This window comes from Paramormyrops kingsleyae, chromosome 19 (assembly GCF_048594095.1).
Source record: "Paramormyrops kingsleyae isolate MSU_618 chromosome 19, PKINGS_0.4, whole genome shotgun sequence".
Taxonomy (NCBI): Eukaryota; Metazoa; Chordata; class Actinopteri; order Osteoglossiformes; family Mormyridae; genus Paramormyrops; species Paramormyrops kingsleyae.
Genome location: NC_132815.1, coordinates 17404782 through 17431863, shown reverse-complemented (window position 1 = coordinate 17431863; position 27082 = coordinate 17404782). Strand labels below are relative to the sequence as shown.

Below are 27082 nucleotides of genomic sequence, written 5' to 3'. Positions count from 1 at the left end.
TAATATTAATTAATTATTGAAATAAATGGCTTTTCTGCTGGAATGAGGACAAGAGGGATACCGTTCGAACTTGGGGTGATCCCAGTCTGACCAAACTGAAAAAAGAAAGCAAAAAGAGACAGAAAAAAGTGCTGATATTCACTGCCAGCCCAGCCCTGACGGTAAGACCTGCAGAGAGGGGATGGAACAGAAAACAGGCCGAGTCTGGAAGAACTCGTATTTAAACACATTTTATTGATATTTCCGGGAACAAAAAGGGCAGCTAAAAAACAAAAGTATTTTCTACAACTCCAAAGAAAGCTTCTCTGTTATCATTTCATTCCATAGTGAATATTTTGCATCAAGAATAAAGAAGGTGCATAAGCTGTCACTGTAGCTGCATAAACAGCCGACAAACATGTCAAGAATAGGATAACTCTCCAAATGGAGGTATACACTTTTTGAAAAGTAAAAAATAATAAGCAGGACCATTGGTACAGTGTCACAAAACAAATGCTAACATCTGCCAAGTTCCACTGTACACACAATAAATAGCTTATAAAATAAATATCCAAGGAAATCATCAGACATTTCAGAATTGCTTTTGCATTCTAATCATGAACCTTAAATTCTGCATATTGTCAAACACTCATCTGTACGTTGCCATTTTAAAATAGACCACTGTGTTTGTCATGTAATTCTATGTTCCATTGTTTTATATTCATACTGACAAGGATCAAAACAAACTTACAAATGATCAAACATAGTTACTGTTCCTTGTTACCCAGGAAGAGAAAATCAATGTAAAACCATTTAACAGAAGGATGATACAACTTCAGGTGATGTTTTTGACTTCCCCTCAAGTAAAGCCCTTGATACATTGTAATAATTTGCACAGAAATATTCCTTTGGTCTCTTAAAATCCATCTTCATGACAGGGTCCAGAAGGAAGCACAAACCTTCTCCCTCCATGGCATTAACTTTTGCAACATTTCCCAGATCTAAACTGCACGTAGCTGGCATCCAAAGTTTCAGAGCTACAGATTCCAGAAGCTTCCCATCATTTCACTTGGAAAGTTGTCTTCACAAAACGGTTTCCCAGTAATTTAATGGGAATCAACTATCCCCCTCTAGATACAAAGAGGAAGGTAGATATCTTGGCTACCAGAATCTCTAATAAATGCATTTCCCAAATCATGGAGTAAGACTATTTACAGACCGTGAGCTTCTGCTGTGTGCAGATCTAGTTTTAACACTATGTACAGGTAGCCTGGGCGTGTTCAGTTAGCATGGGCGATTTGCGAGTCAGAGCCAATGAAGTTGAGCATCGTCTGGACCAACTCTGGAAGGTCATAGTCATGTTTCCACCTCCAGTCTTTACGGGCGTTGCTGTCATCAAAGTTCATGGGCCAGCTGTCAGCTGGAGGGACAAGAAAAGGTCATTAGAATTAGCGATTAGAATTTTCTGATACAAGAATGCAGATACACAACAACAAGTTGATGTTCAGTTAATAGGGTAACAAAGCCATTCTTGACGATCTGTGGCAGAATGGCATCCCTCACCTATGGCCTGGCGGACGAGGTCGATGTCGTAGGTGACCTGGAGATCGGGCAGCTGCTTTTGCACCTCCGTCACGAGCTCCTCAGGGGTGAAGCTCATGGCGTTGATATTGTAGGTCCGCATGGTGAGGGATTCGGCCGGCGCCTCCATCACCTCGAGCGTGGCCCTCAGGCAGTCGTCGATGTACATCATGGGCAGCCGCGTGTCTGGCTTCAGGTTGCACTCGAACTTGCCGGTCTTCACTGCGTCGTGGAAGATCTGCACGGCGTAGTCTGGGCAGGGGAACATGCTATTAATGAGCTGGAAGGGTATTCGCTACCACATGAATCAAAGAGTATGAACAGAAAAGAATTTAGGAGGACAATTACACCTGTATAGAAACATTAAATTTTTCATTAAATTGAAGAAAAACACACACAGAAAAATAAATAATGATACAACCAAAGATGTGAAGATATACACACATGTACAAGTAAACTTGGGATCTGGAAAATTCTACCATAACATGGCCCCCAGCGTCAAGGAGAACACATCTTGAAATGGATCATCTGGTCTTATACTGACCACAAAAAACCTCCTTTAGACATCAAGATGATTAAAACTGCTCACCTGTTGTGCCGCCACCAGGCTGGGAGTCTGCAGAGATGATGCCCGGGTACCGGAGGCACCGGAAGTCCAGGCCGTACCGGTGGTGGTAGTACTGGGAGACAGAGGAGACGGTGAGCGTAACTGCAGGGACAGAAGCCCCTGACTGTCCATTTAGGATGTCAGATGCACACAAGGGCTGCTACAATATCACATCATGCGCAGTAATCACCGAGGCTTTAGATGACAGGAGTAAACATTCATCCGGACACCGGCTTTCTGTCCATACGGATATTTGCTTACACCCGCAATTTGGTAAGCAAATTAGTACTATGCCTACAATATTGATGAGAGGCGTATGTGACGCCGAAAAATTAGCCATCTGTATAACTTTGGCATATCCTTATTTTACCATCTTTTTTACCTTTTATCCACAATATCTCCTCTTTCAAAATACATTGTGGCTGCTGTTCTCCATTTTTTTCACCACAACTCAAGTGCCTATCGCTTCCATGTTTTACCAAAACGGTAGCATGGGGCGTACACTGCTAACCAAATTTAATAAACATAAGGATACACTAAATTTAATACAGATCACGGATCACAACTTTTGGGCATCACAATACACATCTCGTTAATATTTTACGCTTGCTACTACCAAACTGAAGGTGTAAGCAAATGTCTGTGTGGTAACACCTGCGTGTGGACAAATGTTTACGGCTGTCATCTAAAGCCCTGGTGCTTATAGTGCATGCGCCATATATTCGCAATTACAATGCGACGTGATATCGAGCAGCCATAAGATGCATGGGATGGCCTTTACCTCTCCCATGAGCTCTGCGTGGACTTTGGAGACACCGTAGATGGTTCGGGGGCGCTGCACGCACAGGTCAGGGGTGGGGTTCCGGGGAGAGGTGGGTCCGAATGCGCCGATGGTGCTGGGGACGAACAGCCGCAGGCCATGTTCAGCCGCAATGTCCAGGATGTTGTGCAGACCTGAAGGAGGAAGCCATATTTGTCAATCTGCAAGGTTCCTCTTGGTATTCCAGTTTACATTCATCATGCAAACTTCCTCCATTTTCAGACCAAATATCTGCGGAGAGCAAAGGCCGTTCAGCCAAGAGGGACAGCAGATATCCGCTCCTCACCTGTGATGTTCACAGCCCGGGCCAAAGACACATTCGCCTCTCCCACAGCACTAAGGAGGGCACTATAGTGGACAAGCCAAGTAATTCGGTTGTTCACCACAATCTCACGCAGGTTCTTGTAGTCCAAAATGTCAGAGTAAATAAAAGGCCCTGCAGTACACAAAAAAAGACATTTGTAACAATTACTCATTCTCTGGGTCAAGAAAAATACAATGTGATCAATTAATCAGCCTTAAACTCACCACTGTGGAAAACATGACTTGGAGGTTTCCTGATGTCTGACAGAATTACATTGTTTTTACCAAATCTTTTCCTGTGAAAGGATAACAAACAGGCTTCAATCACAATTAGGCAACACAAAAAGCCATTGACCCATTGAGCAAGTCAGTAAGTTCCCAAAAGAAAGCACATGTATGTGTCCTGCTTTTGTTCCTATATGTTCAAACAGCAATAAAATGCTAGCCTGTGGCCTAGTGTGTAATGCTGCGTAGCACTCTGAGTTAAAAAAAAGTGTGCGATTGCTTAGTTTGGGTGTGGTAGGCATGACAGGACATATTCTTACACAGTGTCAATTGTTTAAATGGCCACCAGTAACTTATTAATGTGTGTTTAATACTGGAACCTAAAGTGAATAAACAGATCAAATAAATGGGTTGAGCGATTTAACAAAGTCTGTATTCATTTCGCAATGGAGGAAACATCTCACCGTAGCAACTTAGCCAGTCCAACCCCCAACTGTCCAAGACCACCTGGTAGTGAAGATTCAATGAGTCAATGAGAAGAGGTCATTGACGGATGACAGTCACACAACTGTTCAATAAAGCAAAAATATTTTGAGAGCTAAGACCACAGGTGCTTTGTAGGGAAACTTACCGGTGATGAGGACCTTGGGGTGGTCCGTCTCTGAGAAGGAGACAGAGTGGAAATTGGCATCGGAAGTGACTTGGCGAGGGGAGAAGCTGATGGTGCGTACAGCGATGGCCATGGGCTGACAGCCACATCCTGGATCCTGGAGGACCTGCCTGGCCACCTTGCTCAGGGCTCTGACAAAAGGCATCTTCATTTACCTAAGAAAGGTGAGGGGATTTTAGGGCGGAACCATTCCACTTCACAATCCCCGAGTATTGCGACAAGTCACAGGGCCACGTCACGTGGAGCAATTTCTGTGTTATTAGTTACATTTCATATCCGTATTACTGTTCCGCGTTTTTTATTTTATTTTTTGCTTTTTTTGTCTATTTTCCCCACAAGTACACATCAAAACAAAACTGCATTCACCAAGCTCAAAATAATCCGGGAGCAACAAAATTAAGCTGATATTTGACCCAAGACGGACGTCCCTTTTGTAGCGAACAGTACATTTCAAGAACTCCGAGGTTGCAGCGCGTGTTTGGCACGAAAGTGACATTATTTTCGCATGTTTAGGGTGGTCAGAAGTTAATCTAATTGACAGGACGTTAATATTTAATTAACGAATTAAACAGCTTGAAATCGTTTAAGAAATGTGTTTAACCAACGACGTTTTATTTAATAATTGTAAATCATTTGGAAACTGACAAATAAGATCGATTTAAACATGACATGGCATTCTAGTAAAAAAACAGTAATAAGTAAGCACTTTCTTCTTTATTTTACAATCTCCTTGTGCACAAATGATAAAAAAAAAAAAATACTATCTGAATGTTTTGTATGAATACATCTTTCTTGAGTGAACTCGCTCTTACCTCTGCGCTCGGGTTTTCAGGACGTCTCACTATCATTTGCGAGTTTTTATAGTGCCCTGCCTTCGTTTTTAACCAATCAGGACGCGGGGACAAGGCAGCAGGAGCCCAAACGTTCCATCTAAAGTTTTCACAGCGTCTAGCAGCTTTGCGTTGATATACAATTTCAAAATTGTTTCAATCGGCTGCTACTAAGAGATTTTGTCGCGTTTGAACTGCAGATCCTCCTCGTTTTCAATAAATAAGAAATAAAACGGAAGCTATGTAAAAGTGATCAAGTATATGTGAATATTAAACTGCGTTTGCAGATTTTTTGCAGAAATTCTTTAAACATAAGCGTATATCATGGTATGTCACAGAGCTATAAATCACATTCACGATAATAAAACAAAAAATGAAACCGGACGGGAACCGTTGTCCTTATTTATATAATTATCACTCTATAACACACAATTCATTGTTTGATTTCGCTTTGTCGGTGGAAATTTAGTTTTTAAGTAAAATCATATGCATCTATTCTTCTAAGGACTCGGCGACATTTCGAATGTGCATAAAGCACGTATGCCCTTTGTAAATTTCATAACACTAGGCTTTCATACGTGTGTAATACGATACTACGCTGACCAACGACATAAGCAGGCCAACCACTCAGGTTTTAAAAATCTGATCGCAAAAATATTTTTATATCTGTACTGAATGCTATTTCTGACGACGGTGGTGGGGGGGAGGGAATAAGTAAAATCGAGTAACTCGCTTTATAACTTAGAAATCAGATATGTCTTTGCATAATTCACCATCGAATGGTCAAAATTATATTCACGTAAATTCGTTATAGTTAAATGGGTAAAGGGGAAATATGACGCGTTAGCAGAGGGGAAAACATGCTGAAGCCGTCACGTAGTGCGTTTATTTTTCCGTTTCCTTTCATACACATCATTACAGTACAGAACGCCTCTGCAGTGAAAGTACAGCATCCAGCAGCACGAGAAACGAAGCCGAGAAGTAAAAAAGTGATTCATTCGTTACTGCGTCCGGTATAACCAGCTCTCTAAATTAAACCTAGTTACCGTATCTATCAAGTAAGTTCCTTATAACAGTCGAAGTAACACCGAATACATATAACAAAGGCATCTAAGCTGCTACGTCCACAATAAGCATACCATAAACCATTTCTGTTAAAAGTACATTGAAACTGTACACGAAGACATGTTCCAATAAATTAACAATAATATCAATAATTAATAATATATCGTTAATGCACCAATGGGGAAATACGTAGTAAGACGTTAAAATTTAAAAATATTTACTCACCAGGAAAATATATAGGTGCTTATGAAAAATAATTACAATTTTTTTGTGTGTCCTTCAGATGCTTCCCGGATTGGCTGGCTATATGCTACACGTGTTATCAGAAGCAGGCGCTATATTGCATCAGCCTTGGACGCTGTTATATATCGGAAGCCATCTGGCAAAGAAGGAAGCCGGTCTCTATTCTGATTGGACGAAAGGCTGGGGGTGCGGCTCCCTGCCCTGGTGACGCCCGCATGACGTGAATATTTGATACCGCATGGGGGGGGGGGCGATATTAAAAGCGTCCTTTTTAATAGCATCTGTGGCTGGCGCGGTGGGGGTTAAAGGCTTTAAGTAATGTTATTGTCGGTGAGCATCTTCGCGTGTATTTATACAGCTGTGCTGTGTCAAAAATGTCCGGTTTATTTGAACACCATGGAACGGCGGGAGGGGAGGGGAGGGGAGGGGGGAGGGAGAGCGTCACGTATAAGTTCTGGGTTTCAGTCACTGTTCAAAAATGTGAGTGTTAGATACCAGTCTGGCGCTCGCTGATAATCTGACTTTGAAGGACCATGCTGAGGGAAATAAATAAATTATGTGTGTGAGGAGGATAGCGTTTACTTATTATATATAATATATACTTATTATTAAACACAATACCTTGTGTTATGAAATGGTCGATGCTCATACTGTATGATCTTAGCTCTGCTAACTCCCCTGCCCACGGGACCAATATTCTTCTCTCAGAAACAAACCAGCCAGTCACTGCTTCATCTCAGTTATCACTGGAAGAGACTTAGCTTAGCTGAGGATTACAGCAATGCTGCCATACTTCTATTCTGCTTGTGAGCAGTATGATAGATATTAGCAATTAGCAAAAGTAAGGATTTCTATAATACCGAGGTCAAACGTGTCAGTCCATCTTAGTTGTGCCCTTTAATGGATCGTGATTGTTGGAGTTGTAGAAAAAATAATGAGGATTTGACCTTGGTTTCCTCCATGGAGAGCATTGAGTATGGCTAAAATCATCTTTTAATTCATATAATCTACATTATGAGATTCTGAAAACCAGACAGACCACAAATACTCAAAAATGTCTAATAGTGGCATCATTTACTCAGCTGAATTACTTGAGGTGTAGCAAACATCATGCTTATATTTTTCATATTATTCTGAATTTCAATATTTCAGATACTTGTTATACATTTCCTTTACCCTTATGTGAAGAGAATATTGAGTGTCTTTAACAAAATCACTAAGAGTGCACCTGAATTTAGTGAGTGGGTACAATCCCGACAACCATGTTGCAGTCATGGACTGATCGACTTCTAGCCTTGGACACCCTCGTATATCTGGCTGTGGGTAAAACTCAGCCTGGCCTGGAATGCAGGATGTGCCGGTATGTGTGTGCCTCCCTGCACACGGCCGCTGTCCCTCTGACGCTGATTGCATTGCCCTTGAGAGCGTCGCTTGCTTCACTCGTGCAGGTCTGCACGTGCCACTCCGCTCCAGATGGCTGCCGTTTACATTCCAAACAAATGATGGAGGGGGCGTGTCAAACCCGAATGCATGTGGGGCCCAAAGCATGCCGCCCCCTTTTTGGTTCTAGCCCACCTGTTAAATCCGGCTGCTGATTGGATTACTAGCAAATTAGCAAAGCAAAGCAATTGTGACCAGGAATTGTTTAACCAGGAATGTACACACCTACAATCACATCCTGCATTCCAGGCCAGATTCAGTTTTATTCAGACCCTGCTTTGCAAGGGTCCTTAAAGGTGGAAGTCAATAAGTTCATGATAGCATAGGGCACAAGGCAGGGATACACCCTGGATACCAGCCCACTGCAGGGCACACACACACACCCATATGCACTCTCATACCCTGGCAGGTGCACTTTGAACTGTGGGAGGACACTGCAGTACCTCAAGGGGACAGTGTGCAAACTCCACATACAGTGCACTGCATCCGTAAGAACATAACTATATCCTAAAATCAATTCAAAATGCATAAACCCAAATATTAGTGTCTTTGGCTATTGGAGGACAAATGTAACAAACATCACAATCCTAAACTGGCTAAAACTGTCCTATATTTTAGGAAATGGAAGTCTACTTTAACTTGATTTAAACAGTGAAAAAAAGGTTAAGACAGCAAATCCAATTCTGTCCTTAGAATAATTCTAAAGGTTCTTTATAGGAGTACAATACTTAGGCTGAACTCAAAGTGTAGTAATTTTAGTTCATTTGTGTTCTGCTTGTAGTTACATGTTCTAATGGAACCCACAACACAAAGCCAAACAAAGAAAAAGTTTAGTGCATCAACTCCATTTACTGCAGTCATATTTATGCCGTCAGTGGGAAAAAAAAAAATCAATTGCACTGTACACATTATTTATAATACAACATAATACAGCCAAAAACCGCAGTAACTTAACAGCACTGTTCAATGAAAACAAAAATAAAAAAATCACTTTAAGACACTTCAAGTAATGATTTTTTTTTTCTTTCCCCATCAACGACCTCAAACTGAAAAATACATTTAACTGTCTGAAATTGTTCTCGATTCATCACTTTGTCTGTGGCCGTTTTATGAAACCTTTAAAATTTGCCATACCGGTGCCAAATCCCATCTGAATTACTTAGCCTGCAAACTTTATTCTCAGGAAGCTCCCTGGCCAGTATAGCAACCCCCCGAGGCATTTGACACACAGTCGGAGAATGTTTTAAAAAGCAAAAATAAATTATAGAAGAAATGTATCGACCAAGAAGTCCCTCGATGCATCAGAACCTGTTTGCCTGTAGCTCTTTGGTCACATTTCTGGTTCCATTTATTTAGTATCGCCTGATAAAACCACCCTCACTGATCAAACAGACTTTCTCTGAGGCATTATACGCTACTGTGTAGCCAATAAATCATATAAAGACAGAAAAACCGAGGCCAGGAAAGACGGAAGAGATGTGGGAAGCATGCAGGAGCTTCTGCGTTCAATAGTGATCACTAGAATATTATACAAGATTATACTCACAGTTTACAACAATATGTGACAATTGGCTGCTGGGGGGGAAAAAAACCACCAAAAACAAGCGCTAGTTAGGTATAACAACATGACCGTACTGGTACTCTGAATTATAAAGGTGTCAGACGGGCACATTTAGGGAGCTGTTAAGCCTGGCACTGTGCGTCTGCCACGCGTCTGTGACACATAATCTACGCTATGCTAAATGCCCAGTCTCCCGCAAAACTACATATGGAAGGGAATGAGAGCAGATCTAGAGCATATGTGCCTTAATAATTGTTGGCTTATGTATGAGAGTGCACCTTGAGCTGGCGCCGACCGGGGGGGGCGTGTGGAGAGGGCCCATCATTACCTTATACATGCAGAGGCAGCCAAAACTGAGATTACTTGGTCCCAATTAACAAACGCTGTGAGCAAAGTACATTTTGGCCTTAGGGAAATTTACAACTTACTTGGAAAAAAAACAATAATAATTTGTTCTAGTGGATGTTGGGGGACACAAAAGACCAGATATTTCAAAGAGGCTTGATGTTTAGATATTTTAAAATATCTTTCACATGGCGTTTATGGCAAATATATGCCAAACAATACGTCAGTATATTATCTAGTCAAGAGGCAAGGATATATGGTCTAGTATCCATTAAAATTTCAGAGGGAAAAGTTTATGTGGGGATATTTTCATGGTCTGTAGCCCCATGTCGCTTTGTGCGGCGCCACCGTCTCTCACGCCGTTATTTTTCTTACTGTAGTGCTGAATGTGGAAATTCGGTCACAAGGTACCTGTACAACAACAGGGGCTCCATGGAACCAAAAAGCTGTGGACATTTGGCATAGTGTGTGTGAGGGAAAACGTCAGCCTGGTGGGGGGCGGGGCAGGGCAGGGCAGAGCAGGGCAGGGCAGGGGTAGTGTGTCTGGGAAGTTGGGCGGCTAGGGCGTCCCCAGCAGGCCGTCCCCCGTCTCCAGCTGGGCCAGCTGCCGCCGCAGAGCATTCACCTTGCTCTGCAGCTCCTTGTTGCACTCGATGATGTGCACCATCTCCTCGAAGGCCTCGTCCAGGCACTTGGAAGAGCGTTTCCAGCGCAGGAAAACCCCTGTTCAGGAGCAAGGGGTGGTCAGGCCAGGATGTGCGGAACCACCATCAAGATACGATCTAGTTCAGTTTAATATCATTCTTAGGTCAGTTTAATCGAAAATTAAATAATCCAACAGTATCATTACACCAGCCAATTAATACACCGTCTTAAAGTCTCAGATATCCGACTAAATGCTTCAAGAACAAAATCACCTCCCAGATACCAAATGACTGGTGTCATTCAGAAGATTTTCAAAAACAGTGTCGTTCTTTAATTAAAAATACAGGAGGCTGCATTAATGTCAGCCGCTGACAGGGACACCACCATGACCACAGGCATGTCCCCAAGCAGGGGGCCCTTAAAGCTTCTCAGGTGTCACACGACACCCCTGGAGACCCCATCCAGTGTCGCCCTGGATGCTGGTAACTGAAACCAAAGAACAGAATTCTTGGGGCGTTTCTCTTGGCAAGACCGGTCATGCAAACTTGCCACCCAAGAACGAACTTGGGGTGCAATGAATCATGGGATTGGTCTTGTTTGGCAAGGATGCAACCACTGCATCCTTGACATTTGGGGCGGGGCAAGAATGAAATCCAGGGATTTTTACAGTACTCTTCTGTTCTTCAGTACTGGAACTTCCCAAATCCAAATCTGCTCGCTCTGTACCCTAGTTGGGAACCTTAAATGGCCGCTACAGTTTATGCATATCAAGACATACATCTACACTGGAATGTTCCCTGGCTTGCAAACTGTGCTTCCAGGAAAAGGATCTAAAGCAGAGGAACCCAACTGGTAAATAGATTTCTGTAAGGGTGGGGTGGTGTTGGTAAGCAATATCTGCAATCATCACCTCGAGGTGTTTCCAAAGACAGGAATCAGCCTGTTAAAATATTGCAAATGAAGATTAGCCATGAACTGAGTACAGAATCAATGGTAGATCTGAAAGTCGAACAGACATCAGTTTAAAAAGCTGCAAAATACTTTTCAGCAACCTAAGGATTTGAGAACTTGACACAACGTTTCCTGTGGGTCAATAAAGAGAGACAATTTCCATTTTGATGCACCTCACAAAGGGAGCGATTCACTGGAACTTCAACAGCCACATTCAGACACCAACCTCAAGTTCGTCTGCATGCATTGTGATAACAGGACTGGAAAAGGGAAACTCAATGAGAGTCACTCTGAATGGTTCCTACAAACAGCACACAATGGTGACCATTGTCACTGAGTCACTGTTACTAAGATCCATGAGAAAATCTATTAATAGCTCCCCAAGCACGCAAAAAAACTCTTTGAGCTGGTCAGACAAGCTTCTCAGATGATATTTAACAGTTAGCTAACCGGTTGCCAGAAATCAGCTTTATCATTACCATATGAGCAGCTTTAACGGAGTTTTTTAGTCTTCGAAATCAGACCCGAGCGGAGTCTCGACTACCTTTTTGAGGCCTCTATCCCGGTTCGTTTTGGAATTCCTTGACCGTATGAGGTCCTCTGATTCGACGGCCGTATTTCGCCCTGCCGAAAGTCTGCTAGCAGTGCTAAGTGGCTAACGAGATCAGTTGGATGACGTATCCACAGTTATTTATAACAAGCAGATCCCAAATTTGAGTGCTAAGCCCAGCTTGGTTTAATATTAGCACAATGCATTTCTGCCTGTACGCCGGTCATGTTGGGGGTTCAGCTCATATCTGTGGTCACAGTCACCATCTGTCTTTAGTTCGCTAGCTTACTGTCAGCCACATGTCACGGTCAATGTCGCAGATCATCCCCGTGGCATGGCGACGGCCATCCTTAAATTTCATGCCGTCCACACCACGCCCCCCCCCCCAATCTGCAGTAATCTGTGTGAATAAACTACGATGTGACGACCATCTAGATCCAGCCTGGGCACCATCAATGCCAGGAACACATACCAGCATTTGGCAGTGTTTTCCAACCCGGTCCTCGAGGACCCACATGACTGGGCATGTTTTTGCTCCGTCCCAGCTCCCTGCCAGACAGTCCACATTTTTCCTCCCGGAAGCCGGAAACAAAAACACGGACTGTCTGTGGGTTTCCAAGAACCGGGTTGAGACACACTGTCATAAAGATCTGAGAGCTGGGAGTAATTCAACCAGCCCCAAGAAAGGCGCAAACACCAGTTCAGAATCACAAAATAAAAAATAGCTATCACAGCTTGAGGAACCCATAGCTGGTCGCACATCTCATTCTTGTAGCGGCTGAACTGTCGGAAAAAGATCATTTAAGGAGACAAATATAACATTTAAGCGTTAACGTTTTTTGTTTGTTTTTTTTCTTTATTTGGGTTGTTTTCTATTCCATATTTATTTCTATTTTTAAATATTTTTTTTTTGTAATTGTTTGTATCCGATGTTAATGTAATTGTCCTTATTAACTTGCTCTTTATATTTGTGCCCTGGGATATTTAACTGCATTTTTCTTGAAAAGTTCAATAAAAGCAAACAAAAGAAATCATTTAAGCACACATTTGGGAAGGGAGCCTTCCCGTACTCACAGACGTTTGAATTCCCCCCAGGAATCCTCGCGGTGTGACAGCGTAGCCCATTCAGGGAGACTCACTGCCACGTCTAACGCGAGACAGCATTCGTTACAGCCAGGGTGGGAAATTAAGCTCACCCACTGGCATGAAGCCAAGAAAATGAACAGCAGCCCAGAGGTTAGTAAAAAAAAAAAAAAAAAAAAGCATGTCGGACTAATCTTGTTTGTTTGCTTATTTTTATAACAGAAGTACAGCAGTTGACTAGTTGCAAAAACTCGTAAGTTCTCATCCCTGACTATAACCCTGTGCTTCCGCTCTGGCCGTGCCTACAAACCGACTCGTCGTAAAACGCGCATGTCACATATTAACATGCCAACCTGCCCCCAGCACTGGGGGGCTGGTGAGAACACAGCCAGTATAAATTCGGCGGGACTCTAATTGGGATTGGGGAAGCCAGCTGGACTGTCCCTCTCCCAGCTCTGGGCTGCTGCTTGGACAGTAATGTAGGTCACCCTGGTTCCTCGGGGCTTTGCTGAAACTGAGACCCCCAGACACCTGCCGCTGCGGATATTAGCTCTCATAACCAGGTGCTGGCTGATCACTGGCCCAAATCTCATCAAAACAGAGCAAAAACATGGCGGGAGCCAAGAAGTCTGTCCAAACTGGCGAAGCCGCCAACAAGCCCGAAAAGGGCACCTCCCCCGCGAGTGGCGATGCCCCAAATTTCAGCACAGAAACAGCCAGTAAACATCACATGCAGAGACATTCATATTCGCAGCCAGACAAGTGCTACATCGATTCCATGTTCCCACAGACATTTTTGTATGTTCTATACTGCCCTCTGCTGGAACATAACTGCTGAACATCCGTAAACCTAGCAGCCATCAAAAGATGCAACTCAGCCTAACCCAAACATCATCACCTTTGACTTTAAACTTACCAGGTATGCGAATAAAAAAAGATTCCAGTGCGATTACCTGCCAGACCCCTAAGCCTGCGTGTGACTATCGATAAAGAATTTCTGTCTCTAGTGAGGAGCAGCAGGTGATGGTGAGGACGTAGGAGGCAGGCCCTTACCCTCCCACAACAGCAGGCTCTGTGGGGCCACCGACGGCCAGATCACCAGGCTGTTGGCCTCGTACAGCGGGTTCAGGTAGCGCTCCATCTCCTGGGGCCGGTTCACCCAGGACCACAGAGACACAGTCTTCTGGGGTAGCTTCAGCTTCACCCTGAGCACGCAGACGCATGCAGACACAGGACATGTTATCCACACGTCAGTCTTCAGTTCACAAACACGCTGAAGTGCCACAGAAATCAGTGTTGTCTTCTGACCTCGCTGAGGCTGTAATAAAGGGAATAATGTATGGGGCTATTATTGTAGCAAAATAATTTGCAAATATGTATGGAGAGTTGTGTGATTGTATCTCAAACCACGTGCGCATAATCAGATTTGTAAATGTGTAAAAGAATTTGTAAATGCGTACTGAAATTTGCAAATGTGTACAGCAATCTGTAAATGTGTATTCAGAATCTGTGTTCGCAATGAGATTCGTATGGGTAATGAGATTTGCAAGTGTACTGAGATTTGTACGTGTGTTGACAAATCTGTAAATGTGTACATAAGTATTAATGACTAAAAAGTCTAAGTATTTTGCTCCAAGACCTGCATATACAGACAAGTTATCAGTTACAACTCAGGTGGACCTCTTAATTGGCTGTCATTTTACGTGTAATTTCTGCCAAACTTCTGCCGCAGCTGATCTGCAAATGCGTGTGGAGATTTGTCTGTGTGTGGAGGTTCTGAGGGCTTAGGGCTTAGTGTTGTCCCACTGCCAAATGATTGAGGGCTTAACGCTGTCCCACTCATAAGCTTTTGAGGGCTTATGTATGGAACGCCGGCAGGGTGTAAACCATCAGACAGAATACACACAAATTTTTTTCCCCTCTCTACGTCTCCACGCGGTGTTTTTTTACCCTCTAGATACAGTAAAATGTTTAGACAGCATAAAAATATGCATTTACAAAACATGCCTTTTTATTCCGCATCAACACGGTGTAAACGTACATGTTAAAAAGGTGTTTTAGTACTAAGACATACCTACACTAACACTTCGTATTCAAGGGCAAATGGTCCAGTCTGTAATGGATGCCATATGACAATATTTCGGGTTTTAATCGTAACCACTGAAGCTCAAAATTTGCGAAAATTTTTACTTGGAGATGTATTGTTTTGTCCGATATGCCGAATTATATGTCTGAACGCAAAATTAAACCCTGCTGCTAAGAATGTACGTTCAATAGCCTAGATAATGGTAATGTTAAATCAAAACATATAGCATCAAAAATCCCAGTTAAAAATTCAGTCCTACTCCTAGCCCTGACTACTTTGCTCATTTTAAATTAATTTGTTCCAAATCAGACATATAATTCAGCATATCATTCAGCGTTCCGTGTCGAGAGGTACTGTCTCACGGTTTATACCCTGATGGCGTTCCACACTTAGGCCCTCAAAAGCTTGTGAGTGGGACAGCACTAAGCCCTAAACCCTAAGCCCTAAACCCTAAGCCCTCAGAACCTCCACACACAGACAAATCTCCACACGCATTTGCAGATCTGCTGTGGCAGAAGTGAAGCAAAAATCATGCGTAAAAAGACAGCCGATTGAAAGGTCCGCCTAAGTTGTAACTGATGATTTGTCTGTATTTACAGCTGTTGGAGCAAAATACTTAGACTTTTTAGTCAATTAATACATATTTACAGATTTGTCTACACAGGTACATATCTCAGTACACTTGCAAATTTCATTACATATATAAATCTGATTACACATACGGATTCTGAACACACATTTACAGATCCCTATTAACATTTGCTAATCTCAGTATGCATTTACAAATTCTTTTACACATCTACAAATCTGATTATGCACACATGGAACATAAGAAATTTACAAATGAGAGGAGGCCATTCGGCCCATCTAGCTCGTTATGGGAGAACTACAGTAAATTAATAGCTCAGAGTTGTTAAAATCTTGCCTAGCTCTGATTTAAAGGAACCCAAGGTTTTAGCTTGCACTACACTAACAGGAAGACTATTCTATACTGTAAGTACACACTGTGCAAAGAAGTGCTTTCGCAAATCCAGTTTAACATGTTCTCCAGCTAATTTTCACCTATGGCCACAAGTTCTTGAATTTGAACTAATATTGAAGTAACTATTTGGCTGAACAGCATCCAGACCTGTTAGAATCTTATATACCTGGATCATGTCCTCCCTTAATCTCCATTGCTCGAGGCTGAACAGATTCAGCTCAGCTAACCTCTCCTCATAAGACATTCCTCTAGGACCAGGAATCATTCTTGTAGCCCTAGGTTGAACCCTTTCTAAGGCTGCAATGACTTTTTTTTACGGTAAGGTATTGAATACAATCACACACCTTTCCATACACATTTGCAAATAATTTTGCTACAATAGTAGCCCCATAATAATCAGCCACAGCTGTATGGTTATGATGAGATAGATGGCTGCACGAAACTGACATCTCTAATGCCTTCAGCTCCATTAGCGCAGGTTAATTAGGGCAGGTACCATACTCCAAATCGTTAAATGAGTAGGAAACCAGTGCAGTGAACAGCTGTCTCCCGCCAACAAAAGAAATTCAGAAGAGGTGTCTGATATCTGATATGCAAATCTCATCCAGAACCTTCTCAAAGTAAACAGACTTCTTGGCAAGGAACCTTTTATATATTAAAGTAATATTCCAAAGTCATGTTCAATCTTCTAATGCCCTCTCCACTTTCAAACTCCAGTCAAATTAACTGGCCTTTGGCCAATGGCTTCCTGCACGTCAAGGTGTCTGAGAACATGTTCAGACAGCAGTAAATGAAAAAAATCTCAGATGTCCATATTGAGGTTTTCAATCAACTCAAATGACTGTTAACCTGCCAAACATTAACTTTTAATAGTCATACTCAGGATGAGCAGGATCAGCCAGTCACTCAAGCAACTGGGGATTAATGTCCTTGTTCAAAGGTCCAGCGGTGAAATCACCTACTGACATTGGGATCTGAACCAACGACCTTCAACATTTATTCATTTAATTCTGGCAGGTAGAAACTGTGGATTAGCATTCTCAGGTCGCACACTGGCTTTCTCGTATGTAGCTGCATGTGAAGCCTAGAGTAGGTGCGTGTTGCACGTTGCGAGTACACAGTCGCTGTGGGAGACTCTGCGCACTGACCGCTCAGCTGGACTGTTCCCCAGGAAGGTGCCAAACTGCGAGGCGTATGCATGCTCGAAAAGCAACACCAGGAAGTGCTCGTTGAACTGGAAGGAGCAGGGGAACTGGTGCAGGATCTGCCAGACACAGTCCAGGAAGAGCAGGAAGACGGGAGCTTCCCAGCGCGGCTTGCTGTTGGAGAAGGCCGACTGGACACAGCGCTGCTGGAAGGGGTGGCCGGCCTGCGGGATGGGAGGGATAGAGGAGGGACAGGAGGACAGGAGAAAGGGACAAAGGAGGGCAGGAGAGATGGTCAGAGATGGGACAGGACAGAGGGAGAGAGTAGGGACAGGAGGACAGGAGAGGGGGACAGGGGAGAGGGATGGAGGAGGGACAAGGAGATAAAAATGGAGGGACATGAGAGAGACAGAGGAGTAGGAGGACAAAAGAGGGGGAGAGATGAGGGACGGGACAGGAGAGAGGGACAGAAGAAGAATAGAGAGACAAAAAAAGAGAGCAACAGGGAAGGACAGGAGGGCAGGAGAAGGGGATGGGGGCAGAGAAGGGAGAGAAGGACAAGGGACAGAAGAGGGACAGAGGGGTGACAGGAAAGAGGGACAAAAGAGGGATTGGAGAGACAGGAGAGAAGGACAGAGGAGAGAGAAAGGCAAGAGAGGAGGACAGAGGGACAGGAGGGCGGGAGAGAGGGAAAGAGGAAGGACAGGAGGACAGAAGAGAGGGACAGAGAAGGGACAGGAGGACAGAGGAGGGAGAGAAGGACAGAGGAATGACAGAAGGATGGAAGATAGGGACAGAGGAGGGACAGGAGGGTCGGGGAGATAAAAGATTATCGATGTATTGAAGATTAACACTAGAAGTGTAGCACAAAATACACGGTTCAATGCAAACCCTGGCTCTGGTTTCACAGCTCAGTGTAATTTCAGTACAGCAGGGAAGCAGAATTTGTTTCAAAATTGTTTATTATTAACACAATTAGGAACAGTTGTAATCTAAACAGAGCAATACGTCTGTCAGCTTATTTACAATCTATAAAATAAATATGGAAAATAAAAGTTAAAAAAATCAAGCATAATGAACTAAACCTTGTGTTCTCTACTATCGAGTATGATTGCATATCTGTAATGATATATAATTATTTAGTTACTATAACCAGGTCTGAATTTCCTGGCAAAAACACCTCAAATGCCGCAAGTTAATGAACTGTTTCTGCCTGGCTGCGGTTGAACACACATTCAGATGACGTCATCTCAAATGAGTTAGCATGTTGGATGCGTTTCCAGTAACATATCCGAGTTCGGCAGAACGGGACTGACAGTCTTACCCTTTTAACTAGTCTGTCTCTGCTGTAATTTACGGGTAAGTTATTGGGAAACCAGAAAATGGGAAGATCTGCACCACTAACCATGACCAACTAACAGCTTAATATGTTTTCTGTGTTGAATATCCACTTGTGAGTCTAGGTTCTGTCCGTGTCAAGAAATGAATACATTTCACTGTGCGTTCAGAACCGAGAATGATGTAACGGAACAGCATGCAACGAATACATGTCAACGCATGGGTTTGCTGTTTATTTGGTAGAGAACTATACTTTTGTATTTCAGCAGATGGGACAGATTGGCATCATAGGCATTTATGACCTTTATGAGTCTGTGCTCTTCAGTGCTGCCTTTACACTGGCAAACTGGTGTCACTGGTGGGCTTAGACCCCACCACATACCTGTAGCCACTCCCTCTCCACCAGAGCCTGGAAGCCCCTAATGGTCCTGCAGCCCGGGTCTAGGATGATCTGGGCCAGCGACGTCACCTGGAGCGTGGAGTCGGAGCCCTCAGTTCCGTGGACCAGCACAGAGGCGCCCTCCCTGGGGTCGGGGGTCGCGGGGGGGGGAGGAATAAGCAGAGTCAGAAGACATCCAACATGATGAGAGACCTTCAGCTGGAAGGCATATCCACAGCGTTATTCTGTTACGTCCCGGTCTAAGGTCGGGACGTAACCGGCAATGAGAGCAGGGGGGGGGGGAGGGAGGATAAGGGAGCAGAGGACAAGGAAATGGACTGACAGAATGGGTTACGAATAAGAAAGGATGTATTCTGAAAATATGGGGGTAGGGGACGTGACACACCAGGGTGACCTTCGGGAGTGACAAAGGCCAAAGCAATAAAGAAAACCCAGTGAACTACCCACACGTGTATCAACGAAAACCTCCCTAACCCGAAAGGAAAATAAAACAAAAGACAATCACTGACCTAACAGGTTAACCCTGGGGTGGGGCCAAGTGACCAGCAAACCCTGGATCTCTATACTTCTATAAACCCCAATTTTTTCATTTCCTCCTTGTAGATGTACTTCATTATAACCTTATCTGCATCTATCTGTGGTGGTGCTCAGTGTTCCTGTTGTCACTGGCAAGAAGTACGTGGGCCCAGCAGAAAAATCGCACCGGGGGGGGGAGTTGGGGTCTGAGGGGACTCCTCACCGGTCAATGCACTGCGCAGCCAGACAGGCCGTGGTGAGGATCTCTTTGACGTGGGTTTGCCAGTTTGAGGCTTCCAGCTTGCTCAGCCAGCGGTCCATGTTCTGGCTCTGGTCGTTGCAGGCCTCCACCAGCTTGATCAGACTCTCCTGGAGGATGTTAGACCTGTGTGCCGACAGGGGAGAAGAGGCTCACATCTCCTCACATCACTGTCTTGATAGCCAAAGTGAAATCTCCAGATCGGTTTGATGTAACTGTGAACCAATCCCATCCAGGGTGTATCCAGGCCCCTGAAGACCCTGAACAGGACAAGCAGATAGAAGTTGGATGGATGGACAGATGAATGGATAAGTGTTAACCCTAAAGCACTTTTAGATGTGGGTTCAGCTGAGTGAGGTCGTCTGTCCAGGAAAGTTCAGAAAAATACAACGCTGATAGCAAAACCATATTAAACACCAACGAAATCTATAAAAAAAAAAGAAGCAGCAAGTGGTGTAGAGCGGAGCCCGTGCCCAGAAAGTTGTGGGTTTGAATCCCATGGCTGGCAGAGCAATCATATCTCTACTGGACCCTTGAGCAAGCTTTGGACAAAATCACCTGCTAAATAAATAAACTGAAATGAAATAGACGTTACGCAGTTAACCTTTCAGCAGGGAGGTAATTCCCTTCATTGCACCAAGCAGCCTCACCCAGATTCCTGCTTTCTGACCTTATCGATCTCCCGGCGATACTTTTAGTTTACAAATACGTCTTTGAATTGACAAATGCATAAAATCGATACTCATGATATAGACCAGCCTCTTGGTGAGGAATGTAACTGCGTTTTGAGGCGTCGACGAGCACCGTGGGCCGGGGGGGTTGGGGGGGGGGTGTACCTCTCAATGGCCTTGTGGATGCGCCTCCACTGTGGGTAGTTAGCCTCCTGCTCAAAGCCGCCCCCCCGCGCCTTGGCCTGCTGAGCCACACCGATGGTGCGCGTATCGATGATGTAGCCGCGCTTGCCGACCCGCAGCGTGGCGTTAATCAGCTTCTCGTCCTCCTTGCAGCGCCGCCCGTTGGTGCCGGTCAGGGGTTGGCCCGCTCGCATCATCACCTGGGGACAGCAGCAGAGGGGGCGGGGGGGGGGGGGGAGGTCTGAGCTTCTGCTGGCATCTGACATAGCCTGTGTGCAAAGTATTCCGTAGCAAGCACAGCACGGTGTGAGACTCAGCGGGATAAGCCTGCGTCCCTGTGATCGGAAGGTCGCTGGTTTGAGCCTCAGCAGAATAGTCACATGTCTGTGGGCCCTTGAGCAAGGGCCTTAAACTCAACGGGGTGCTGCATGCTGGCTGACGCCTTGCCGTGATCTCCACACCTACCCCAAGCTTGCTTAGACATGTTTGTCTCATTGAGAGCAAGATGGCGTAGGCGAATAGAGTGCTTCCCCACGGGGATTAATGAAGCGTCACTATCGCAGACAGAGCTCTGCTAGCAGACAGGCTTCAGAGTGTCCACAAGGGGCACAGAACTGCACCTTGGAGGAATGGAAGGTAGCCTGGTCTGATGAATCCCGTTTCCAGTTACGTCATGGGGACGCATTGGACCGACACGTGTGGTCCGTGGCCGCACAGCCCCACACGCAGCAGGGATCCATGACTCATCACTCCTATGACCATCAAAACGATCTACCATTAGTGCCAGTCACCCTTCTGCTGGTTTGTGGTCTTTCCCTCCTCGGATCTCTCTACTCACCATGGCCGCCATTTCAGAGATGCTCTGACCCAGTTGTCAGGCCATAACAATGTGCTCCCTATCAAATTCTTCTGCATTCTGCATGTCAACTACAAGTAATGAATGCAGGCTTACTGTGTAATATATCCCAGACCTTGACACACATAGTTTTTATAAGATAATTAACATTATTCAATTCACAGGTGCTCATTATGTTTTGGCTCATACACAGTGTCGCTTTAACTCACAGCTTACACTCAGCTTATGATTTTGCCATGAGGGTTGCATGTTCATGCTATTTTCTATTTTCCATCATTTCACTCCTTAATAAAGACATTCAGTAAATAATGATGATTCCTCAGTAAACATATTATTAAGGCACCGGCAGGTGTGTGTGCTTGTGCGTAGATTTTGGTCAGTAATCACCACTAGCAAGATTAACTTGTTGTACATGGCTTGCAATCTGCTTGTTTGAACAAACATCTGGTATATAAAGTTAATTAAACATAAACTCCACTCAAATAAAGGGGTAATTAGGATCAGCTGATTAAGTGCTTCAGTAAACAGACTGGGCCTGACTGATACACGGCCGCTCCACTGCAGACGGCCGCTCCACTGCAGACGGCCGCTCCACTGCAGACGGCCGCTCCACTGCAGGCGTCCGCACAGCTGCCCTCAAACGACAGCGGAAAACACCCGCCACCCAGAATCACGCAGAACAAACTAAAAAATAAAAGTTTAAACCCAAAAAGAAAATCTGTCAGACAGCAGATCTGCTGGCATGTAAAATGCCCCCAAGCAAAAGCTCTGAACCCTACCAACCCCCACCCTCCCCAAGCTGTGTTTCATGCAAACAGGGGAAACACAGATGAAATATGCTGATTGAGCCTGAACTGCTGAGCGACGGCATCCTTTATCAGGACAGACATCAACAAACGAGCGCCGCACCACTTCCTCCACAGCCCTTCAACGGCGATACGCTTACTGACGAGGCTCCGCCCTCTACTTCCGGAAGGGTACCAGTGCTGTTCATGCAGATCATTTCAACTTCACAAAGAAGAACCCATCCTATCAGGCCGAGGGACAGTCTGCAGAACCTAGAAGGTGCTTCTCATCTCGTGGATAGCTCCTAGGATCGACGGACCACACAAATCAAAACCTCATTCCCAAAACACCCGCTAACCAACCTACAGCAACCATCCACTCGTTTGCCCGCAGTTCCAGTCATCCGGCTCCCCAGGTCCCTGCTTACAGCATAAAAGACCTATGAAACAGCTGCATACACACAACGTAACGCACATCGAAATTACAGGTCCCTGCAGATGCGCCATGTACGTCTCCGGTTACCCTCCCGCCCGGCCTACGAGTTAAAAATACATTTTAAATAAAAAGAGAGTAAGAGAGAGGGTGAGGGGAGAGCAGGCCAGCTAAGGGAGGGAGAGCGGCTGCCCTCAAGAAAAATGAGAGGAAAACGGGAGAACAGAGAGGAGGGGGAGAAGTGGGTGCAGAGGAGATGGCCTCATTTACGATGCGCACGCCATTAGAGTGAAGTCAATAAACAGGGGCTCGGTCTGCTCGCAGACGCCTGACGCGTTCCTATCCTGAGCGGGAGATAAGGACTGGGTCATCATGACCAGGCCCGGGGGGGCTTTTGGAGCGTGAGGGGCAGGCAGACCTGTGGGCCAGCCCCAGCGGGCACTGCGACACTGACGCACCTTGTTTTTCCATCTCTGGACTCGTCAGTGACGTCATTCACAGACGTCCCGCGCAGCCTGTAGCGCCCAGTAAGCATATCAAAGTTCCAAAAATACATTTTGGAAAAACGTGCTACATTTCTCACTGGTAATTCTGCGGGGCTGTCGGAAGGTGAAGGGGGGCAGGCGCCCAGCAGCTCCAGGCATCATCCCCGCCCCGCCCGCTCAGAAAACACGCCATGTTACTTTCTGGGAGTCGGACTCTGGGGGTGGGGAGGCGAAAGGTCACGCTGCCCCCCCAAAGCTGCCGTCTGAATGTGGTCGGCCCACAGTCAGCCTCCAGCACAGGAATCCGGTCACTGGCATCAAAAGAGGCTTTTGTACAACAGGAATCTCAAGCCATTCGAATGAAATAACTCCCGTAAGGCTGATTCCTACACTGCAAAAATTTCCTTATTATCCATAGTCCTTCTAAGCAATGCAGCGAAGCCTCCATGTAAGAGACACTCATTCTGTCCATATCCATCTGGAACGGACCACTCTGCACCCCCCAGTCCCTGCCCAGAGGTCCAGCCCAGGGTCACGGACCAGCAGAAGAGGCAACTCTGGTTCTGGAGCAGCACGGGCCATCACTTGGACACGGAACAATAGCAGTCATGGCAACAGCGCGGGTTAACCTCATAAAGGAGCTGAAGCGGGGGGGGGGGGAGGGGGGGGATAATAAGCAAACTCCCTTTTCATTACATCCTGCCATGAATAATGGGCCCTTTTGCCACTGGTAATGCGAGTAAAGAGGACATTTCATGAAGAGAAAAGAAAACAGGAAAACCACAATGGATGTATGAACACAAAGAAATGGCTACAGTTACTTATAACAAGTTCCTTTTCTTTTCAGTTCTACAAAGATCATGTTGACTATTTTATTGTTATGTATCCTGTTTAAAAGTAAGTACAAAAAAAGAAAAAAAACTTACAGACGATCAGCCCTCGTAAAACATATGCGTCATACTAACCAGGAAATGTGCAATACAGAGACAGTTTCTGTTATGTGGGACCAAACATACAGCTGGGTGTCTGTATCAGTCTGGAACAACGATTAAAAGACAATCTCTGAGCACAGTTTATACTGGGCCATTCTTAAAATGCAGCTTTCAGTCCACAACCAGATGTCGCGCTATTGGAGCTCGGCAAGCACCCACAGGTCACCCTCTGCCCACCGTGCCACGCCCTCCGCTCACCGTGCCACGCCCTCCGCTCACCATGCCACGCCCTCCGCTCACCATGCCACACCCTCCGCTCACCGTGCCACACCCTCCGCTCACCGTGCCACGCTCAAAATTCCGTGCTCAACATGCCACGCCCTCCACTCAACATGCCACGCCCTCCACTCAACATGCCACGCCCTCCACTCAACATGCCACGCCCTCCACTCACTGTGCCGCGCTCAACATGCCACACCCTCCGCTCACCATGCCACGCCCTCGGCTCACCGTGCCGCTTCCGCTCAACGTGCCACACCCTCCGCTCAACGTGCCGCTTCCGCTCAACGTGCCGCACCCTCCGCTCAACGTGCCACGCCCTCCGCTCAACGTGCCGCTTCCGCTCAATGTGCCGCACCCTCCGCTCAACGTGCCGCACGCTCCGCACAACGTGCCGTGCCCCCCGCACGCAATGCCACACCCTCTCCTCACCATGCCATTCTTCTTGTGGTAGTAGCTGAGAACCGGGAAGCGGCCTCCATGCCTGAAGGTGGCGACCTTGCACAGGGTGTCGTCATCCACGGCTTTGGGTACGATCACCAGTGCGGGGTACGTTGGGCAGACGGAGAAGTCCTTGTTAACGCTGCTCAACCTCCACTCATCTGTCTGTATGGAAAACCATTTAGCACCGTTTTAATTCGCCATCAGACAAACGACCAAACTAAAAATGCCATTAAGAGTTAGTTTCACAAACACCTGCAAATTTTACTAAGCAAGACTTCACCGCTTTCGACTGCAGGCCAGGAAAAAAATACTAATATCCCATCAAATTAGAAAAGGGAAGAGAAACAATATCTGTACCGAGGACTCGATGTCTTTGAAAAACTCCTCAGGAAGGAAAAGGTTCCACCCATCCTCGATGACCTCGAACATCGGCCGATGGAAAAAGGGATACATCAAGGTGATGGAGTCCAGTGTGGACAAGGCCTGCAGAGAGAGGAGGGGCAGTGACTGGGCATGTGGGGCCTAGGAAGCGGACAGATCCAGCCACTTGGGAAGGGTCTCATCACCTCGATGGAGCTGGCGATGTTCAGGCACTCCTCCATCCCTGGGATATCCAGCTGAATGACCCTCAGGTCTTTACACTTGACCACAATGGTCCCCAGTGACCCCACAAACCTACGGTGAGAATGTGTAATGGAACTGTGATACACAGACATGAGGGGGGGGGGGGGGGCTCTGGAGCTGCACAGCAGATAGGTAAGAATGTGTTAAGCAGAGGTAAACATAAGCTAAAAAACTACTTTTCCTGATTCTGCTCCAGAACGTCTGTCCAGGGCTATAGGGTGACCCCAGTAACGTTACATTCTTATCAATCTAAAAATACGCTTGTTGTGTCATTTTCCTTTATTTATCTGTACTCTCCTTGGTGTGTATCGCTTTATCAAGTCTTTGGCAAGATTTTAACCAAGGCGTTACTCCCATCGGTTTGAGAATAGACAGAATAGAATAGAAGTTGAAACAAACCCTGAGATGATTATCATCTGAGTAAAAAGTTATTTTGAATTAAAAGACTCCAACATGACCCTACAGGACACTCCCATTTTAAAATTCATTCATTTATTCATTGTATAATTTGGAAATGTTTAACTGGGACAAAATAAATCCAAAATAACCAAATAACAAATAACGACAACATATGCAGCTCTAAGATGGAGTTCATAAAAAAACAAGCACTGAACTGTCCCAGTGCAGATTAAACATAAATCCAAAAATGGAACAACCAGCTAACATCCCTCTACAAAATACACTTCCCCAAAGTCTAGGAAAGGAGCAGAAGGCAATGCCAGGAACAGTGAAGGTGTTTTAGCATCACACACCACAGAAATCACTGGCAAACAGCAGCTCTAACCTCTTCTCAATAGAGTCGATGTTGGAATGAAGGAGCCACAGCTCTTCTATGCTGTCCTGCCGGGAGGAGAGGATGAGGTGGTGCCCCGTCAGGCACAGGGTCCCCTCCACCGTGGGCATGAAGGGTCGGTGCAGGACCACCCCATCCACGCGGGGCGTCTTTATCAGCTCTGCAAACTCCATTTTCTGAACAGGCTTGGACTGCTAACCGAAAGAGGATCATCCTTCACAAGTTGCACAACATCAATCAGTTTCAGATCACTGAAAGGAAATCTCATAGTCAAACTCGCAAAAATTATTCCTCTTCACAAAATTATGTTTGTCAAATGTAATCCGTCATTATACTAAATTAATGCTTTTTATTATACTAAATGCTTTTAAATAAATGCTTTACTTGAGAATGCATTTCAAACAATAAACCAGAATGTTCTGTACAGATGACAGGATATGGCCATGATACATACCGACGATGTGCATGTAATAGTTCGCAGTCTTTAAACTACAGCAGCTAAAATAAAACAGCATCTGCATAAATATATTACATATTAATGCAGTCGTACAGCCTCCTCTCAATTATACAAGCACTTATAAAGGGTAAGAAAGAGAGGTCATTAAAGCCACATTACAACTGAAACATACAGCCACACCTACTACCTTTCTTTATTGCTTTGTTTTTATAACTAAATCCGGCTGCTAATGTCATGACAGTCAGAGAACTTTGCACAGAAAGTTATACGACGTAGGCAGCTAACAAAATATAAGTAATACGTCTCACTACGTTTGCTATCTATGCAAGAAACTAAAAGTGAAGTAAATACGCCGAAATATACCTTACGCTGAGCCCGCTACCTTGCTCCAGACGGACAGGAAACAGAAACCGGAAGTGGTATGTCCATAACGAAAGCCACGCCGGTAGGAAAACGCGGAACCGACAGAATTTGGTTCCGAATTTTTCAGGGACGTTGCGGCACTCAGTTTCGCTA

The 27082-nt window shown here is 45.1% G+C and overlaps 2 protein-coding genes across 5 annotated transcripts; both read right to left on the bottom strand.

The window, feature by feature from the left end:
• Positions 1 to 214: 214 nt before the first annotated feature.
• tdh (L-threonine dehydrogenase) lies at positions 215 to 6441 on the bottom strand. Its single transcript, XM_023800751.2, has 9 exons — positions 6306 to 6441; positions 4147 to 4340; positions 3980 to 4022; positions 3516 to 3586; positions 3274 to 3423; positions 2949 to 3121; positions 2150 to 2240; positions 1543 to 1812; positions 215 to 1399 (listed from the first exon to the last, which is right to left on the bottom strand). Exons 2-9 carry the CDS (start codon positions 4334 to 4336, stop codon positions 1260 to 1262), a joined length of 1128 nt encoding a protein of 375 aa, XP_023656519.1. The 5' UTR covers positions 4337 to 4340; positions 6306 to 6441; the 3' UTR covers positions 215 to 1259.
• A 2151-nt stretch (positions 6442 to 8592) lies between these two features.
• Positions 8593 to 27082, bottom strand: mtmr9 (myotubularin related protein 9). 4 transcript variants are annotated; one of them, XM_023800079.2, is made up of 12 exons: positions 26930 to 26986; positions 26564 to 26607; positions 26101 to 26303; positions 25259 to 25367; positions 25050 to 25175; positions 24681 to 24854; positions 20461 to 20678; positions 19589 to 19750; positions 18832 to 18973; positions 17115 to 17335; positions 13952 to 14103; positions 8593 to 10392 (listed from the first exon to the last, which is right to left on the bottom strand). In XM_023800079.2, the coding sequence occupies exons 3-12, from the start codon at positions 26280 to 26282 to the stop codon at positions 10229 to 10231; spliced, it is 1650 nt and encodes a 549-aa protein (XP_023655847.1). In that variant the 5' UTR covers positions 26283 to 26303; positions 26564 to 26607; positions 26930 to 26986; the 3' UTR covers positions 8593 to 10228. The 4 variants fall into 4 exon arrangements, with proteins under 4 accessions (XP_023655847.1, XP_023655866.1, XP_023655837.1 ...); XM_023800098.2 differs by having other exon boundaries at positions 26101 to 26300; positions 26930 to 26946; XM_023800069.2 differs by lacking the exon at positions 26564 to 26607 and having other exon boundaries at positions 26101 to 26300; positions 26930 to 27082.

Bases quoted from the DNA above. Each gene is read 5' to 3' on its own strand.
- tdh (XM_023800751.2), bottom strand. From the start codon at position 4,336: ATGAAGATGCCTTTTGTCAGAGCCCTGAGCAAGGTGGCCAGGCAGGTC. The intron at 4,023-4,146 runs GTAAGTTTCCCT...CTTCACTACCAG, and splicing joins CCCCAAGGTCCTCATCACCG to GTGGTCTTGGACAGTTGGGG. The intron at 2,241-2,948 runs GTAAAGGCCATC...TCTGTCTCCCAG, and splicing joins ACGCAGAGCTCATGGGAGAG to TACTACCACCACCGGTACGG.
- mtmr9 (XM_023800069.2), bottom strand. From the start codon at position 26,282: ATGGAGTTTGCAGAGCTGATAAAGACGCCCCGCGTGGATGGGGTGGTC. The intron at 25,176-25,258 runs GTGATGAGACCC...CTCTCTCTGCAG, and splicing joins ACATCGCCAGCTCCATCGAG to GCCTTGTCCACACTGGACTC. The intron at 14,104-17,114 runs GTCAGTGCGCAG...CTGCGTGCTCAG, and splicing joins GGGAACAGTCCAGCTGAGCG to GGTGAAGCTGAAGCTACCCC.